At 37.7% G+C, this 20,089-nt stretch overlaps 1 protein-coding gene across 1 annotated transcript in view; it reads right to left on the bottom strand.

The window, feature by feature from the left end:
* Positions 1 to 828: 828 nt before the first annotated feature.
* KCNK10 (potassium two pore domain channel subfamily K member 10) overlaps positions 829 to 20,089 on the bottom strand; it is a 52,795-nt gene continuing 33,534 nt past the window's right edge. Inside the window, exons 4-6 of the mRNA XM_026044698.1 lie at positions 17,830 to 17,990; positions 4,144 to 4,330; positions 829 to 977 (exon numbers count right to left, since the gene is read on the bottom strand). Of these exons, the coding sequence (XP_025900483.1) occupies positions 829 to 977; positions 4,144 to 4,330; positions 17,830 to 17,990 (497 nt within the window). The remainder of the gene's footprint in view (positions 978 to 4,143; positions 4,331 to 17,829; positions 17,991 to 20,089) is intronic.

The raw sequence follows: 20,089 nt of genomic DNA, 5'->3' as shown, positions 1-20,089 counted from the left end.
GGCTGCCCAGAGAGGTTGTGGAGTCTCCTTCTTTGGAGATCTTTAAAACCCGCTTGGATGCAGCCCTGTGCCAGGTGCTCTAGGTGACCCTGCGTGAGCAGGGGGGTTGGACTCGATGACCTCTGAGGTCCCTTCCAACCTTCGGCATTCTATGATTCTATGATTCTATGATTCTATGTTCTGAGTGAATTTACACATGCTTTCTCTGATGCTATCTACTCAGGTTCTTCTATTTTTAATAACGTTTATCAAAAAAAAAGATGCTGGCTTCAAATCCTTATTCAGAGCCAAATATCCTGACATAGGAGAAACTCAATATCAAAGCATGATTTAAAGGCAGATAATGGACAGAAACAATTGATTCCAAGAGTAAAGGACATGCTACAGCATAAGCAGAATTTGTAGGCTCTGCAAAGAGCTTAGCAAGAACTGCTGCACTAGGTAGGACGTCACACAGTAACAGTAGTATTTTTTTCTGATCTTAAAAATCCATGCATCTACAACATCTAGAGTGAAGAGCTACAATATTTATTACAGTTTTGTAATTAAATTCAGTGAAGGCTGGTTTGTATTCCTTAATTGCAATCCTACCAATGTGTTCTGTGTTATGCAGCAGTATTGACAGAGGTGTCACAACAAAGGTTTGTTTCAGTTGCTTTTTCTCTTCCCTTTGTGAAGAAGATGAAGATTAGAACTCAGGTAATCAGTGGAGTGAACTAAAGGGAATATTTAGTATTTGTCAAACAGAAGAGTAACCTTAAGTAGACAATCAGGAATCAGGAAATTAGAACTTTCTTAGAAAGTGACAAACCACTCAGAAATTGCTAGTCATACCTCTTCTTTTGTCTTCTTGGACAGGACTCTTAACCAATCTCCGATCATACTCAGGACAGCAGCAAAATAGGCAAGGCCAACAAGGATCCAGAACCACACTAAGGGTTTATACCATTCCCGATAGTGGATGTCAGCATTTCCTCCTGAAATAAGTATATACTTATGATTAGGAGTCATGAGGTGCCAAAATTATGCCAAAATACTGGCAATTCTGAGAAATTCATTAAGGTATTTCTTTACTCTTGCCAACGCCACTCTAGTTCTCCTAAAAATTAGAGGCCTGGCAGATGGCAGGAACATTGTCTCTTTTTAAGTTTAGACTTACCAAAAGTCCTTTTTTTGAAACTATTGCTCTCCTGCTTTTGGACTTGCCAGAACACTCGGTAAACTTTTTTTTGTTTATACTGCAGAAATTTTTTACCTTGATACTACTTGTAACAGCTTGAACACATTTCCGAGAAAAAAGTATAATACAGATAGTCTTCCTTATTCTGAACTGCCTTTAGGCTTTTCCAGATTTTTTGCTTCTAAGTACAGGATTTAGAGATCTCTGATGGGGAGTGAGAAAAGTAAATTTCCTTTCTCCTGAAATTAGGCTATATGACAGGAATTCACTCCTACATAGGCTTCGATAACAAAAATATTCTGCCTGTTTGAACAGCAATGTGTTCCCTGACCAGTGGCTTGAGAGTAGATACGGGTCAAACAAAGCTACAAATATCCTATGTGCTTTTTATGCAAATTTTGGGAAGAGCTGATAACACAAGTGTGTGGGACATTTGGCAACTCAGCATATTTAGGCCTATGAAGGGCCTAAAATAAGTGTAATAACATCCAGGCTGTACCATATTACAGGAGAGAGTAGAATTTTTTAAGAAAGTAGACATAACCTCACTTTTGAAACTCAAGTCCTATCAGAGTGTATAAGATGAGTAGGAGGCAAAGAAGCTGTACTGCTGCATATGCACAGCCTCATACATGCACATTCCTCAACTCAAAAACCACCCTTGCTGGGATCTGGGTAAATGTCTGCTAGAAGAACAGGCCTACATGGCCTGTTCTTAAGCAGAGGAATGAATATTTCCTCCAGTCTGGGATAAGCAATACTAACCTGTGCCTCATTATGGCCTGAAAGGGTTTTTAGTTTTTTTTTTTTCCATTAAAATGCTCAGGTGACACAATTGAGATTTTTCCCCTGAGCTTTTTTTGCAATGTGAGACATTCTTATGACTCTTTAAAATGAATTTTATGCAGATTGAGTGTACTTACAATGACAGAACATTTACATGAGAGCTCAGGCATTCAGGTATTGGCAGGGACCCATATATTGTTTTTGATGTGAATCTCTCCCCATACACTGTATGAATCATTTTTTTTTTCCAGTCTTCAAGAGTGTGAAACAATAGGAGGTGGGGGCTGCTGTTGCTATGGTACAATGAGGCTGTTGTGATCACACGTCCCTGCAGAAGTTTGCTATAAAGCAGATTGTCTAGGTCTGCCTTATGGAGTAGTCAGCCTACAGAGACATTACATTTTTTTTTCAACCCATCACATATTCTATTTTTTTTTCCAGACTCCATCCACAACTGAATTTCCAATGCTAATGCAAAAGCACTCCTACTATGGCAAGATATGGGCCATATCCTACTGTAATAAATTACCATAGCTCCAGTGATCCTGCTTAACCCAACACGATACAGTATTATCTCTTTGATGTTAAAAGGATAGAGATATGGAGAGATTAAAGTGACAAAAAATAAAAGTAGAAGAAAAAGTGTGTCAAAACCAGCAATAAAACATGTATCTGCTGGTGATCACCTGGCCTGAAACTTGTATTGTAAGAACCTTTGAACTTTTTTAATTTAAGGTCCTCCATTTGATTTTTGAAAATTTCTGATCATTAGTGGCCACCCAGCTGTGGATTTCATTCTCCTGATCATGTCGGATGTAGAAGACTTTGATTCATTTTGTACAATTATATTATTATAGAAAATAATATTAAAGTGCCATATACTTATGAAAAAGACTGTGAATTATCTTCATTTCACTCTATCCTACGATAACACAAAGCCAGAATACCAATGAGCTTCTCTTCACTTTCAAGTGGTTGAAATGGACCAAAGTCATACATTCAGTTCTGTATTTGAACACTCATAAAATGACACTTTTTTCATATCTGGAGTTCTTTTTGTTCAGGGCCATTTTTTACTCAATAATTGACATAATCTTTATCACAGTATCCAAAAAAAGGAGGATGAGAGAGTCTTGTCTACAAAAAGACTTGTCCACAACTATTCATCGAGGAAAACCAAAAATCATAACTTCTTGTTTCATTTGCTATTTTTAAAGTCTCTCATATTTCCAACACTAGCGTGAAAGCATTCTCACTATGGCAAGCTATGGGCCACATTCTACTTGTAATAAATCAGCATAGTTCCACTGATATTTCAGGATAAAAAGGTGACATAATGTAGCCAGAGTACAGTAATTGTAACTCAGGCAGCTTAATGCACTTATAACTGCTAATAGGAATGGGGAAGAGAGGTCATGCACTAATGGGAAAAGAAATTCTGCTTATTTTAACCATCTTTTTTTTTTTAGCAAAGCTGTACAGTGAAAAAAAATCTTTCCTTTTCTCTAGCCAGCAATTCTGACACCCTCTTCAGTGATCAATCAGGATGGCTATTTATAGCATGTGTTAGTAATGTATTAATCTTAGAGAGTCTCGTCCTAGACCTGAAATGAACACACCATTAGTTCTCTCCATACTGTATGAGTTTTCCTTAAAAGGGCACGTGCAAGGTCAAAATTTCTGCCAAGGTCATGTGAGGAAATCCAGCCTCTGAAATGTTGTAGCTCAGGCAAAAAATGCTTTAGCAGCCAAGCACTGCATCACATCAGACAGTTTCCTAGTCCTACAGCTCAGCCCCACTTTGGGAAAGTGCCATCTATTCATCATTTTGGCTAAGGTACTTCAGCAATCAATATCAGAGTGAGACCTCATGGATTAATATAAGTCCTGAATTCAATAGGAAAGTCTTTTGACTTATGCTTAATTCATTATAGGATAAAGGATAACCAGGAGTGCCAGAACTCCCATTATTTACAATGCTGAAAGGTTGCACTCTGCAGATGGCAAGCCCCAGGTCTTAAATTAGCCTGGAGTCCTGTGTGTTGTTGTACACTAGCCTCAACAGAAACACCTGATGTTGTTTTACTGGAATATATTTTGAAAAATATACTTCTCTACACCAGAGAAGAAATAGTAGGAGCCAAGGCTCTCATACAGAGTACCTCAAAGTTGCTCACCTGCTACAAAATCACCAAAGCCAACAGTAGTCAGAGTGACAACCACAAAGTAGATAGACTCCAAGGCTGTCCATCCCTCGATGTGTTTGAAGATAACCGCAGGAATGGTCACGAAGACGATGCAGCCTGCCAGGATGAAGAGGATGGTAGAGATCACCCGGATCTTTGTTTGACTCACTTGTTTTTTCTAGAAAAAGGAAATAACAAATGAAAAAATTATTTTGAGTGGATTATTGGAACTTTGCCCCAGTGAATCGCAGACCAATCATACCAGTATTTAACCAGATTTTGTTGTTGTTTGTTTACTAGTTTGGCCAAGGTGACTTCATCACTTCTTCTAAATGCTCCAGTTTCCCAATGTGTAAAAATGAAATGACAAACATCTACCTACACTGGAAATTATGAGGCATATGCACTGCTATAACATACTACTGGGAATCCTTGGACAAAAACTGCTTTAGAGCTGCCAAGCCCTTGCTATCAAAGATATGCATAATAATCCTTTTTCCAGTCCCCATATAGTTACATTAAAGATGCATTTCCAAATGAGTCAGGATAGTCTTGCCTCATGATAGAAGCAAGAGGTGGAAGGAACATTATTCAAATCAGTACCAAATGTTCAGGACATCCACTTGTTTACAAATGATAAATTCATCCAAATTTTTTTTAATAAGTAAAAATGGTAACAATTTTGTACCTCAGTTATTCATACAAAAGCAAAATAGCTAATGTTTGTTTTTTATTCTTCCAGTGGTACCAGTTAGTACAGAATTCAGCAGGCAACTGAAAAGAGTGTGAAAGTAAGATACCAAAGCAGAATTACTAACTGAAGAAAGACAGGTGAAATTTAGGATACCAGTGAAAGAGGAATCTTTTTATAACATGAACTGGATACTCACTTTGAAGACATACACCATAATAAATGTTTGTAGGAAATGCTATGGCATAAGTGGCTCTATTTATGGAATATGTTAATTGCAGTAAACACATATGAAGAAAAAGGATGGTTTGCATTTTTTTTTCTTTTTTACAGAGTTAACATTACTATTTCCCTACAGAGAACATCCTTACAAGCTGCCCACATTTTCAGGAATAACTAAATGCAACCTTCACATTCCAGTTTTGGAACAATTATATGAAATCACACTAGACTAGTCTTAACTATTTTATAAAAGAATTATAACATCCCCAAAAGAACCTTATTTTTATCAGGATAGCATTTTCACTGGAACAGCCACCTTGCCTACCTTTGATATTTCCGCTCTCCTTTTCCAAACCCAGCAGCCTAACTGCCATGGTATAGAATCACTTGCCCACCAGGCAAGCTAATGAGTGTTTGCATTCTCAACTAAACAGCTAGCCAGTTTTGACAGGAGGGGAAAGAACTGTCCTACACAACATGGCCTAGTATCCAGGAGAACAAGGAACTGCCCAGATATGTATGTTCTGATTTCTCAAGGCTAGGAAGAACCCAAGTCTCCCATGCTCTGTAACAACCAAGTAGTTATACAAAAGATAGCAAACACCTGCAAATCAGGGTTAAATCACGTATCTACTCTGTGCAGTCTCAGCAAAAAGCGGTCAATGCCCTCAATACTGGTTTCTTAACTCTAGTTTGTCAGAAGCACCTACCTAAATCCTTGAAATAGGTTTTTAATTCCAGGTACAATATTGCATAGCAAAGACCCCCACACTTTTCTTGAAGACTGATTTTGGTTTCTGCAAATTCAATGTGCAGGATATTCTGGATCATTGCTTTAGCCATCTGCCTCTCTGTGTACTACACAGGGAAATTTTACCTTTTCGTGATTTTTGTGACCTCACTCAGAGCATCAATAAGATCAGTTTTCAGCTTCATGGCACTGAGCATCACACTGTCACTTTTATCATCCAGTCCTTATTGTATAAGAAATGTGTAAAGTATCAACTCTGAATAAGGAATGTTTTTGTTCCTCATTAAAATTTTGGTTAGCTCAACTTAAAAAATGAAACTAGCCTTCTAAAAACACTAACAATATCAGTAAAGCGGGCATGCCATAAATAAGATTAGGTATTCTTTCCCTTCATGGAGTCAGTAAATCATAAAAAGCTGCAGTAGGAATCCCTCCTCCTCTCTGGTTTTACATTACTGCTCTGGTCTCCTGTGTTAGTAATCCAAATGGATTCATCAAGTATGCAGTTGTTTTCAGGGGAATGGGTCTGTCCATGAAAGACATGTGAATGACAATATATGCTGTATTCCTGCAGTATATAAAACTAAAACAACCTTGTGGAAGCTGCTCTCCAGCAAAAAGTGGCAAGAACTGCTCAACCAGCAGACAGGAATTGCATTTAGGATTCCAAAAAGTAAAAGAACTTATTGTTTTAAACAGTGTTTTCATTCTGGAGCTAACCTAAGACAACAAAATAGCTGACCAATTGCAGACAGGTTATCTCATGTGGTTTAAATAAATTGAAAAGACAATTAGAAGAAATATTTTCTACTTTTTTTTTCTTCCTTAAGAAGAAAAAAACCCGACTGGAGCTCATCTAGAAAAGACTGAAGGAGGAATCTAACATGTAAAGAATGGAGAGCTTTCTGTGATTTAAGAACCTATGATGGTTTCTAGATCATCTACATTTCCTAATAAAGGTACTGATTTTCCTCACAAGGTGGTTAGAGCAACATTACTGTATACAGCATCATCTTGTTCATATTAACTACTGTCAGCCTGCTCTAGTTAATGTCAAAAGTGGTGAAGACAGACATTCTCACAGAAAGACCCTTATCATGGAATTTATTTTTTATCCATCTTTTCCTATCAAAGACTGTGACTTTGCTTTTTGCTTGTTTTCTATCATGTCTACTCAAATCTTACCTGGTTTTTGGTCTTATGTGGTACCTTCAAGAGCTAAAAAGAAAAAAAAATCCTTCTCTCCTTTTTTTTTTCATTTTTTATTTCTCTCTGATCCTACAGATCATGAGCTAATGAACTTTTACGGCTCTTTTATGGCTCTCGAGCTATCTCGAGAGTTAGTTACAATTTTTCGTCTTGACTGTCGACAATAAAAATAGCAAACAAGGTTCTTAAGGAAACAGAGATGACACTCAGATGTCATTCCTATCCTTTTGAAAAAGGGAGAAGACTTTTTCAAGAAGAGAATATTAATCGTGGCATCAAAAGATGCTATATTTCTAATCATTTTTTTCAAACTAAACCAGTTTGCTATACATATATAGCATATGAAATATATACAGTATACCATATTTCAGATATGCTCATTCCAAGAGTTTGTAGTGTCACCTCTCATTTTCAGAAACTCCCTCAATCTACAGTGCTGCTCAACCAAAAATAACACTGGAACATTTGCTGCCTCTCTGTGAGCTCATAGGGCTCCTCTGTCTTCCAAAGATTTTCTCAGTCTTTTCTGAATTCCTGATAAATATCCCCCAAATTCCAAGAGAGTTGTTTACCTTTTTGCCTAGATGATTATATTTTTATTAGTAGCATCCTGTGGTTTCTTGCAACATGCTGTCTTGATCTCGGCAGAATACTCACATTTCTTTAACATTTCTTTTTTCTCCTTTGCCTGCTCTTGACTTCATGCCCTCTTCCATGCTGCCAACTATTCTTGGAAGAGATTCTCTCTTCCTGTGCACTAATTAAACAGATTGTCTTCTAAATCACTTCCTCCAGATCATAATATTTTAACAAGAGGGAAGTCAGTCTTTACATCAAAGCACAAGACAAAATAAGTGACATATTAGTTCTATTTCTTACATGTGATCTTGAGCACATCTAAAGAACAGGGTCTTTCAGGGCATTTTGCCAACATGATACAGCTTATAAACCCCAAATGGATTTATTCCCACCTAGGAACCTCACACACCCAAGAAGGCAACTCTCCTCAGAAAGCACAGAAGCAGAATTCTCAGTACATTTTTTTCCAGGAAATGTAAATATATATAACATTTCAGACACCTCAATGGGCTAAGGAGAGTGGTTTGGACCATTCTGCTACAAACAGGCTCCCCATCCTCTGCCTACCCAGCTCTCTGATGCCTCAGTGCTTTTTAATACTAACATTTCACAAAGAATGCTGCTATTGCTGCATCAGAAGATGCAAAATCCATCCTCTCTTTCTTAACTATAGTATAGGGGAAACAGATAAAAAAGCTGTAAAAACTCACACTTTTCTATAAACTTGATAGAGATACTTTCCAAGACACACAGGGCACGAGGCAGAGTAAAGTGATGCTCTTTCTTACATTGCTGTTTCTCCCCATAAAATCACAGTTCAGTAGGGTGTTCACCTAGTCCCAGATAGAATATGCAGCAAGATTCTCACAGGGCAGCAGGTTTTTCTAATGCTATTTTTGGACACAGCTATGTGTGGATCTTGCAGGAGTCACAATGTGAGTGTTGATACACTATTTTGAAAATATACAGAAAGACTGTCATGGACATTTTGCAGATTTGATATTTTCCTTTCTAATCTTTTTTCCTCTCTCTGAAAAGCTCAAGTTGGGTTTCCTAGTATATATAAACTCACTTCTACTGCTTGCCCATTACACTACCAAAAAAAAACCCACAAAAATAACAGTAATGACCACCAACATCTGTTCCAGTTGATCTGTATTCAGCAGAAAAAAATAAACGTGAAGAGGGATTTATGTATGTTTTTTTCCATATACTGGAGCAGACAAAAGATGACCTAGGGCCATGGCTCAGACATGGCACTTTGGGCATAGCTCTCAGATGTCAGATTTGTTATACATATATTGCTCCTTTCTGTTCCAGGCTTAAAATCTTTTCAAAGTTATACCTATATACCCCTCTCCTAAAGAATACAAGGAAGGGTTGATAATGGTTGCTCTGCTGACAGAACACCACACTGGCAGCTTTTCCTTTTGCCTAGGAGGATTCTGTCTTGTCATTCCTGGAAACCCGAATTTTTGTCGGTGCTGAGTCAATGTTTTCACCTTGTTCATCAGTACAATTGAAGGAAAATATAAAATGTAGTTGTAATCAGGCAGAGAAAAATATGACATAATAACTGGGCTCCTAGAACACGTTATTCGATTTGTGAATATATGCTCTCAGTCTAATTAAAAAATGCTCTGAGACATGATGAAAAATACAATTAACATAACCAGATCAATAAAGGATCTAGTTGTTTATTGTACAATAGCCACTATCAAAGACTTAGCAAGAAACAGAAAATTCAATTTTGTATTAGAATTGATCTTCTTTTTACAGGGTGAAGAAATTCAATATTTCTGTTGTTAGCTCTTTTGGGGAGTTGAGTTGATTTTTTGTTCTTAATGTTTTGGTTTTGTTTTCTTCATGTCAAGTGTAGTAAAACATCCGCATTCCTTCATACGTTGTGTTCTAGAACATTTTATAGTGCTTGGGATTGTAGCGACATCAATGTTTGTGACGTTAGAATAGAAACTGTTGGACTGGATTTTGAAATGCTAAATATTGACCTTTTCTGAACTGGGAGGGAAGTATTCTTCAGACTAGATTCCTAATATCTGTTGTCGGTCTGCAAGTATCAATTTCTGTTTAGTCTGGAAAAACAGGTCTAAGAGGCCTTTCCTTTCCCCTTCTTGAGCACCATAGCACACTTCCTTCTCTGCAAGAAATCCTTGTAGCAGCCTCCAAGGCATATTTTGTTTGTGCTAGGGGATTTCTCACAGCTATTAACACTATAAAGATTGTAACGTGGCAGTGTTTTTAGAGAAAAACACTATTTGTGACTAGTCAAGCAACCACAAAATGTTCTCTCAAGTAACTAGCCCACAGAGAGTGACTTTCACTCTAGGTAGGATGCAGACCCCATAGAGCACAAGCACCAGCAACTCCACCTGGAGAAAAAAATAGCAGATGCAATGTAACACTGAATTCCCTACTTTTCTCCTGTTTGTAGTCTTGAATGAGCATCTATTATGTGAGAAAGTAACACAGTTTTCATGCCTGGAGTGAGATCCTACATGCAGGTACTCTCATGAGGTAACTCCTCTCTGTCACCTTTCAAGAGCCCTCATTTCCCCTCACACTCTGTTTTGATATTTCTCCTAATGTTCATCACAGCAGTTTCAGAGGATATCATAGAGCCTTGAGCCTAACCAAAATGGCTCGACGTATTCATCTGGGAGGAGGGTCAATGGTCACCTATGTTTTTCAGTGACTCTGTGCTCGAGGTTCACTTCTCTCCTGCTTTTCCTTTATATCCCATATTGCAAAACAGTACTTTACCAATCTCAGGTCAGATATTTTCTTCAGGATATGTCATCTTTCCAGAGATGACAAAACCTGTGTCAGAACCAGCATACAGGACTTGACATTCCAGCATGGCACTGTTAGGAACACAGAAGAAGCTTCCACAGCAATATGGCCAAAACTTAAGGCAGTAACAAAAGGAGGTCGTTCACCAGTAGCAGTTAGGAAACAGTTTAACTTTCAGGCATGAAAAGTTCACATGTTCTTTGGCATTAATCAGTAGTTTCCACTAAGGTATTACATTTTTTAAGCCTCTCACAGCGAATGTAGGAAACCCAACTGCTCAGGAAATTCTTAACAATGCTTTCGGCTCTTGTTTGTCTCAGGTTTCATGAGAGATAATTGCCGAGACCCATGAGATTTATTTCCAGTGCACTTCACTGCAATTAAAGACTGTGTGATTAATACTAATTTTAGGAGGATGCAGGCAGGTTTAGATTTACCCTTTACAACAGTAGTTTCTGTCCAAAGTAGTTTCAAAGCCTAACAAAGGACCATTTTATTCACTTTCTTAACAAGAATTTTGGGATTCAGATTCTGTTTGGAAATATATCTCCCTTCTTCCTGCTCATGCTGAGAGCACATTCTAGTACAAGGTTAGTTTCAAACTGAATGAGAGCTGGGAAGCATTGGGTTTTGATACAGAGGTAGAAACTGTGCACTCTACAGAAAGCTAAAATAGATCAAGAAAAGCACTAAAGGTAACAGAGGACCTTGAGGAATAGGAGGTCATATACTAAAATTGCTGTAGTCTATCCACAGCCAGAAAACAATGTAATGAATTTAGCTTTCCAATAGAGAAATTAATTACTACAATTTACCGTAATATAGACAGGTAACTAAGCAGTGATAAATAGAATTCTTATATTAATCATGCTCAGTTTTGTAGAAGATTCTGTTTTTAATATCTTTGCAATATTAACAGCACTGCAGTTCACTGACAAAAGAATGACTCCACTGAGAAGTATTATTAAATGTTTGCATCTTTGATAATAGTAAATTAAGAAGAAAAAAATGCAATTAAAAGATATTAAAAGGTTTCACAGGCAGGCTAAACAGTACCCTGTGCCCTGTAGTGACCACTTTGTATCTCCAAGCTACATTGCTCAGTGCTTAACATTTACCAAAAGAGGTATTACAGAAATATCAGACAATTAGCCTGGGGAATAGACTTTAGGGCAAATGTGTTTCAATTTTTTAGTGAAATGTATTGACTTGAGATTCCCAGATAATACCGTCCTCTAGATTCTAGATAGTTGTAAAGCCTCATTTTACAATAGTCTTTCCTTTTCTCTTTATACTATCATCTCTCTAGTAAGACTGATTTGATTCCTAAATTAGAACTATTGGAACTACTATCTATTCCTAATTTTAACATGGTCTCCCTTTCTAGTATTGTTGCCTACTCTTCCCAGCAACCCCAGGAATGCTCTTGCAACACCTCCTGGGGCTCTCCTCAGAGGCAGACTTACATCAAGAGCTTCCAGATCCATTCTGTGAAGCTGCATCTGTGCATCTCAAACTCTATAGGTCCAACAGATAGTGCTAATAAAATCAAAAGGTTTGAAAAGTCTTTCAGAGAATTCAAAATCTGTATTTAATTCTTCAGGGTAATAATAACCCTTAAATCAGAGTTTAAAAGATGCACCCTACAGCCAGTCAGATGTTAGCTCAAGTAAATATAACTTATATTTGGCACTTCATGATCCAAGAATTGTGGATCATGAAACAAGGAAGGATTTGGTGCACTTTAGTTACTTTTGCTGAAGCAAGTTACCTGTAAGCATTGCTTAAATGTAGGCATTTTAAATTAAGCAGACAATATTTTTTCAGAGAAATATCGAAACCTGGACAGCATCCCCATAACTAAGTCAAAGTAATATGTTTTCTTGCTATACCTATTTCATGCCTATGCCTATTTCATGCACCATTCCTGAAGGTCCTGTCCAAAGCTGCTGTCAGATGGAGGATGCCAGCACCCAGATAATGCTGGAGACTAGTGCATACATTGTGACCCAGGTGACCCTGCACATACCCCTTTGCTCAGAACCATGCTCGTATGCATGTAAGAATAGACTGGTAGCCAGGTTCTGTCTGAAAATATTAAAGATAAAACATGTAAATATAAATATGATCAGTATGTGAGTATATAGGGAGGGCTTGTGTGGGGGACACTTTTTTTTGTGTCTCCGATACGGCTGATGCTTATTTAAATATACAAAACAGGATTGTCCAAGTAGGAGAGATGCCACAGAACTGCCAATTTGTGGTTTGGGAAATTATTAGTATTAACTCCCTGTATTCTAGCCAGTGTTCATTCTTCCCAGGAACAAGGTACGTGAAAAGATTCCAAACAAGGTACGTAAAAAGCATTTGTTTTTACAACACATCATTTTGCAGTGAAATATATGCAGCTCTGTCCAGTCACAGTCAAATGTATGGTTGTTTTCCTTGGTATTTACACACTGTAATAGTGGCAAAAATATATTTTTATTGCAAGAGGTACAGTAGTGAATGCTCAATTCCTCTGATCAAATATTCTGTCAATACTGTGGGAGTAGTGCATATTTGATAAGATCAGAGGTCTCTCCACTTTTATGAGGTTCAAACTGTTCTTAAAATACCTGCCTGGGCTGATCCCTATAATAGCTAAGTGCAGCATCCCTGGGCTCTAACTTGTGCTGCTAATTAATGTAGGTTTGGTTGGGTTCTACAAAGGTCTCAGGCAATAGAAGAGCGCTAGCACAGCAACTCAGAGAGAAATTCTCCTTTCCTCTTTCCAGCTATACTGGGCAGTGCCAGGGGCAAGTTGTCCCTTGTGCAGCACGAGGTGACTGCTCACAGTTACACCAGTGGGCTGAGGAAGAGCCCTCTGAAGGGAATGTGTTGGTTGAGAAGAGCTCTGTGCTGAAGTGGAAACCACCTTCTCCTTCCCAGCTGCCAGTGCACATATACAGCTTGCTACCTAGCCTCAAAACAAGCAAACAAGCAAAAATCCCAACCATCTGAAATGGTGAAATTCTGCTTCAAAGAAGATGGCAGGAAGTTACTGCAGGTCTACCATGAACCCTGCATGCCAAGCTTTACCATGTAGGTAGGTACCTTTACAGGTAGGTTATATGGAAAGAACTGGGTGAGACAGGCCTGGTACATGGAAAACAACTAGATCTGCCTTTTGTTTCTCTTTTAGAACTATAAATAAATAAATAAATAAATAAATAAATATATAAATGGTAAGAAACTAAATAACGGTACATTATTGCAAACAGACTTGACAGCATGACAACAGAGCTCTGCAGCTCTGCGGCACAGTTTCCATTCGGTGAAGATGGGCACAGGGGATATGGTCTGCTATTACTTCATTCAGAATCACACCTCTTTTAACCAAAGTAAAACTACCACTCACACCTGTACTGCCCTCTTATTTGGCTATGTGATGCTCCACCAAACAAATGACCATTCTATGTAATAGAATATTGAACATGCTAGATCACACCGAAAGTCTGGGCAACTCAATAGTCCAACTTCAAAGGCAGTCAGGAACAGTTTAGAAAAAAAAAAAAGATCATAAAAGAGAGCAAATAAAATGGGGTTATTACTTTGGTATTCCTTTCTACATTTCTGTGAACATAATATAAAGCTTTCTTTTGTTAGAGGTGATGTCTGGGTTTTACTGTTTTATGAAGCGAAGCCCTCAATGGATTCATCACCATGAAATTGTCTAATTCCTCTCCTAATCCATGTATGCTTCTGATTGCTACAAATAGCAATGAGTTTCAAAGCTTAATTTAGACTTTGCATGAGGCATACTTCCTCAAGGCTTTTTAAAATTTAATGTGAAGTGTTTTCGCTGACAGGCCCCTCATTTCAATGTTACAAGAAGCAGGGAATAATTATTTCCTACTCACTTTCTCCATAGGATTCGTGATTTTATGGAAGTCTCTAATATCTGCCTATGCCAGTAAAGTCTTCACTAGGCTAAAGATTAAAATTCTATTCAGTCACCCTTCAGTCACTCTCTCATCTCCCATATTCCTGATGATATTTGACAATGTTTGATAACCTGGGTCTCAGAAGCACTCTCAAGTCTGCAGTGCATCATCTCACTTTCCCCTTTCCCCTGTAGACTACTTTAGCTCAGTGCAAGATCAAGTTGCCTTCAGATCCCATCCACCTATACAGATGACAACAAGGCTGTAAGGATGTGAGGAAGTTTTGCCTGCCCTGACACCAGCCATGTAACAGATATAAGAGTGAATGTATAAAGAGTACAGTTACAAAAAAATAACTGAAGATAGATAGAAACAGTGTTGAGCCATATGCACATGTAAACTTTATATTATATAAATTCCAAAAATTTTCTGCCTTTTTCCTCCTACTCCCCTCTCAAGAGTACAACCTGTACTGCTCCAGTTAGTTAGTGGGCAGTTAGTTAATGTAGTCTTAAAGACTTGGCTAAAAAGACTGCTCATGCAGATCCTAACACTGCTTTACATTTCTATTTCTGAATTTTGAAATGGGATGATTAGAGCTGCATGTGATATTCATTGTCCAAGTGCACCGTGGATTTGTGCAGTGGTGATATGGGGTTTCCCTTTTCATCTTCAACCCATTTATGAACAGCCTGTTTCATTTTTTTGACTGCTGCTATGTTTTGTGGAGTATTTTCATAGTAAAATCCCTCTGTGCATGTATTAGAATTAGATTCCTCAACCCTAATACAAATGCATTTCTGCATTCCGCATTTTGTCTATAATATTATCAACCTTTTGCAGCTCAATATAAGTCACTATCATTTTAGTTATCCTGAAATATCTAGAGATGTAATTTGCAAATTCAATCATTTACATATTCATCCTCTTTGTGATTCGTTGTGGGCCATTTCTACTAAAGTAGTAAGATTCTAGCAAGGACTCTGATGGAATCACACAGATAGTTCTGCCATCTATTCCTCATCTCCATTTCCCCTTTATCCACTTACTGGTACGTAAAATCTTCTCACTTATCTCATCACAGCTTGATTTCCTTATAGTATTTGATGAGAAAGCTTGTCAAAAGCTTTCTGAAAATTTAACAGACACTATCACTAAATCATTGATACACACTGCAACTTCTCAGAAAACTCCAGCAGATTCATGAGGGACATACTGACATTTTCTTAGTCCTGTTAGTGTCTATTTGGAATATATTTGTTCTTTTTAGTTGCTTTCTATTCTCCCATTTTTATGGGGGGGGAGAATGCCATTCCTCTGATTTACTCCCGCAATTATGTTGTATTTGAATATGCTTTGGAGACAATTACAAAGTAAGAAGCAAGAGTCACAAATAGAACTAAATTTTGTTCACAGCTCAGAATTAAAATAAGAATTGCTTCTTACTTCTGGATTTTCTGATTAGACACAAATATTTATGGCATCTAAAAATATACAAACAAAATAATAATTTAATAATTATTTAAAATATAATTACCATATTCTATACTAGCTAACAACATACATGCATAGTGTGCTAATATAATGTTAGTCATTGTATAAATAATCATATAATGTGGAATATTAAGACTAGTTACTAAGATAAAGGAAACTGTAGAATATATAAAGTTCAGTCGGCTGAACCTTACTATCAGTAATATTTGAAGGAAATGACGTATAAAACTCTCAAAAATCATTACAGAACTGAAATGAATAAATATTTACCTGGGCTAATCAAGGGCAACACAGATCTTTAAACCACTTTGACGCCTCAGATCTCTAAATTGCTTTGGCAGCTGACAACATACCACGGAGGAAAAGGAATGCTCTTTGTTGTTATAAACAACAAATGCATTAAGTGAAGAAAAAGCAGAAAGTCCTTTTGAATACCAGAAAAGAAACAAACCTCTTAATATGTGCCAAAGGGCTGTACTCTGTAGTGCATTGTATTAACAACACTCATCTATGAATCATAAATAGAATATGTATTATTTTTTATTCATAAAGTATTTGGCAGATACTTTGGCTAACAGACTAGTGCTCTTTCCCAAGTCATTCAGAAAATCTAATACAGCTGAGAATTAATCAAAGATCTCTTTGTTCTCAAATTCATGTAATAACTACCATGCTGTAGGTTTCTTGGGCGGAACCAGACTTGAAGGTTTACAGATTCCTTTGAGTTGAAGTAGGTATAAATAAGAAGAAATTAATTTAAAAATAAATTTGTAAATTTTTCCCATTTCATCTTTACAGACCCAACCTTACCCACCTTTTCATGACGTCATTTTAACAGAACTATGCAGTTGCCCAAAAAAAAAAAAAAAAAAACCTATTCAAGTGGTCTGAGCTCAGGCGCGTAAATGCTATTTCACTGAAATTCAGTAGTCATCTTTTTCCACATTTCTACTGAGAGATATTCCTAATGGCTAGGCTAGTCTGGGACACTTCGTAGTAACTCAATCAAGAGAAGATCACTCATACTCCAATCTAATACTCAATTATTTCCTTTCAAAAAACAGTTACAAGTAATTTGCTCTCATCTGTGGGAATGTTTTAGAAATAGCTGTCTATTAAACTAATTAGCTTGGACAGCTCCTTATCCACTCCATCCCTGAAAAGACTTACCTCTACTTAAGCCGTCTCCAAGGGAACCACCACACAGGGCACTTCTAGAAGTTCTGCTTCAAAGAGAGAATCCCTGAAGTGAACCATGAGCAAATTAGCAAAGTGGCGTTTGCCAGTTCTGTGGCATTGCTTGCAAAAGAATTGCTTCTGGCGACACAAACTCAGAAATGGAGGGCACTGGCCACCTTAAGGGAAATTACATGTGAGCTGCTCAACTCTAGAAAATCCATCCTGCAATCCATTGTAACACCTATGGGGCACAGGGGTGTAAATGCTAAATGCCTGAAGAAAATTCCACTGAGATGTACTCCAACATCTGTCCTCTCACAGCAAAAGTATATCATTTAGCCATCTCTCTTCCCAAACTTATATCCATTCCAATAATCTCGCTTTCCAAGTCTTTTAGGCTTTGTTACTAGTACACTCAGAACCTACACTGCATCCTTAGCCCTCCAGAAATTATACTACGTCTTTCTATTTTCAGTGAGACAAAATCAAAACAGCAGTCTAAAGTGTTTTGAAGGGTGTTTTACATCTACTCCTTATAAGGTAGCTTAGGAGATTTGTTCCCAAGAGATAGCTTGCAGTCACTAAAAAATAAAGCATCATCAAGAAGAAAATTCAGATTCTCTTCTATATCCCCCACATAACCATCTAGAGAACCCTATTTCTCTTCACCAACCACAGAGGGTTCTGAAGAAGGTAAGCATCATCTAAATTATGTCAATGTTGCCCAGTATTTAAAAAGGACTGTAAATTACAGCAACAGATTTAAAAGCTAGACAAGTTATACAATGCAAATGAAAAATTGACCATAAGCTTACTCTGAAAACTTTCTCCACCCTTGCAATACCCTTCCCAAAGATGGTTCCAAGTTGGTCTCCAATCCCAGCCAGCAAGAAGCCAAACAGTGGAATGCCAAAGATGGCATACAAGATGCAGAACACTTTGCCTCCGACAGTGCTTGGGGCAATGTTCCCATATCCTGAGAAGAAAAAAACATCGTCAGTCTCAAATTTTATATATCATTTTTCAGAAAAACTAATGGGTTGGTCCTATAACGATGCCTTTGTTCCACATGTAATTCCTCCTCACAAACTGTCCATCACATGATGTCATTCCCCACACAAGTTTCCCCATTTGGTTTAGAGTTATTCATTTTTAGCCTCAGTTACCCATATTTTCCATGGAATCATCTTGCTAACTAAAGTTACTACTTGATTAATCAATCTAACTTGACTTATCATGGCACAAAAATCACTTAGTGCTGGCCTGATGCCTCCATGTTGCTGCTTCTCTTAGCTCTGCCAATTGCTTCCTGATGGGAGTGTGATGCACCTGACAAGATTATTTTCAGTGGTTAGCTCATAATTTCCTCAGTCCCTCATTGCACTGACTAGACTGCGCTCACCCTACTTGAAATCTCAAGGGCTGCTTCTGGCTTATTCAGTTCCATTTTGATTTAAAGGTAAAAAAGTCTAACGATCATATTTGGTTATTTTTAGTATTTTTTAGCACATAAGCTTTCCCTCTGGACATCTTAACCCATTTACATTTAGCTAGTATTTTTGTTGCTGTAATAAAGGCAAGTACATACCTACCTTTTCCCTTCTATTAGGGCAACCCAGGACTGTTCAACAGGTCACAGATTCCTACCAACTGATAATTACATGTCTGTATCTCATGAATTAAAACTATCTCTTCTGGACACAGCACATATGGACACATTTGGTTTTCATTCCGAGCCTTATGACTCCATGTAGGGATTGGGAAACACCAGGTATCATCCAAAAAGAGAAACTCTGAGGCAGTAGATCCTCTGATAACTAATGTATTAAAAGAATCTTTACTCTAGATTTCTACAGATTTCTACTTTATCTCATAGATAAAGTAAAAATAAGTGAGTTTCATATAAATAGACCTATCTGAACTAGAGAAAATAGGCTGTGCTGAAGACAATAAAGACTTAACAGCTTGTGATGACTTGAGGCAATTAATGAATTCTGACTGAAGTTTATTTCATAGATTGAATTTGGCTATAGATTTGAATCCATCTTGCCTTTTTCTCCCTGCTTCTCCTTTTTGAAGGTTACTTTTAGTTCTTATTTCGGTCATTTTATTTACAAAGTAAACATGAAGACTAGAATAACTGTAGTGATGGTAAACTGCAACACAGGCAAAAATGAGGACTCTTTAACCTGGGTTGACTTCCAAAGCCAGTCTTGCTACTACATATATGGAGATATATATTCATTGTTAGGGTAGTATCACCTTCCCACCAAAGGAGTAGACAGAAACAGCAGCTCAGCTGTTATTTAGAATACTCTGTTTTTTTAAACTTACCAGGGATGCCGAATTTTGAGCAGTGCAAAGCAAATGTATAAGCACTGCCTTTTAAAGCCACAGAAAAACATCTGTCAGAGAGGCTCAGCCACACAGAGGAGGAAAGGAGGACACATCTAGGAAGAGCAGTTTACACTGTATAGGGAAGCAGTCCTGTTTAACTGCCAACCAGAGACTGTTCGATTTGAAGGTGAGCCAGACTTGTTTGTAATAATGTTATAAAATATCTCATATCCTGGAAGAGTCATATGTAAATTCAAGGATGTCCTGAAGGTTAAGAAAATTGAGAGTGAATTACAACATGGTCTAGTTCTCTATAGGTGCTGTCTGTAGAACTATACTTTCTGCAAGTCCCTGCCGAGATGACCTGGGAACCCAGAGCATTCAGGGAGATGGAGATCTACAAAAGTGTCTGCTTAATCCACAGCAAATCCCAGGGTCCTTGAGGATTAAGGCTCCAGTCTTCTCAAGTCTGTAACACTGGCAACAGGGACATCCCTCTGCACAGGGTGGTAAAATCACTATGTGGATGCTGTGCACCACCTTCCCCAAATGAATCTGTTTCATGGCTGCATCTGTGAGCCCAGGTTTCTGCTAAAAGTCTAAGAAAATTGAGGTTTCACAGATCTATGGACTGAGGCAAAAAAGTCTGCTGAGTGTCTGTCTGCATAAGAGGAGGTCTAGCAGGACTTTGGGGAATAAAATAAAAGCATTTTCATGCCCAGATACAATACTATTCCA

This window comes from Nothoprocta perdicaria, unplaced genomic scaffold (genome assembly GCF_003342845.1).
Source record: "Nothoprocta perdicaria isolate Ctin4 unplaced genomic scaffold, notPer1 scaffold_379, whole genome shotgun sequence".
In the NCBI taxonomy this organism is placed as follows: domain Eukaryota; kingdom Metazoa; phylum Chordata; class Aves; order Tinamiformes; family Tinamidae; genus Nothoprocta; species Nothoprocta perdicaria.
Note: the sequence above shows the minus strand (reverse complement) of the source record. Positions and strands in the feature narration are given on the sequence as shown.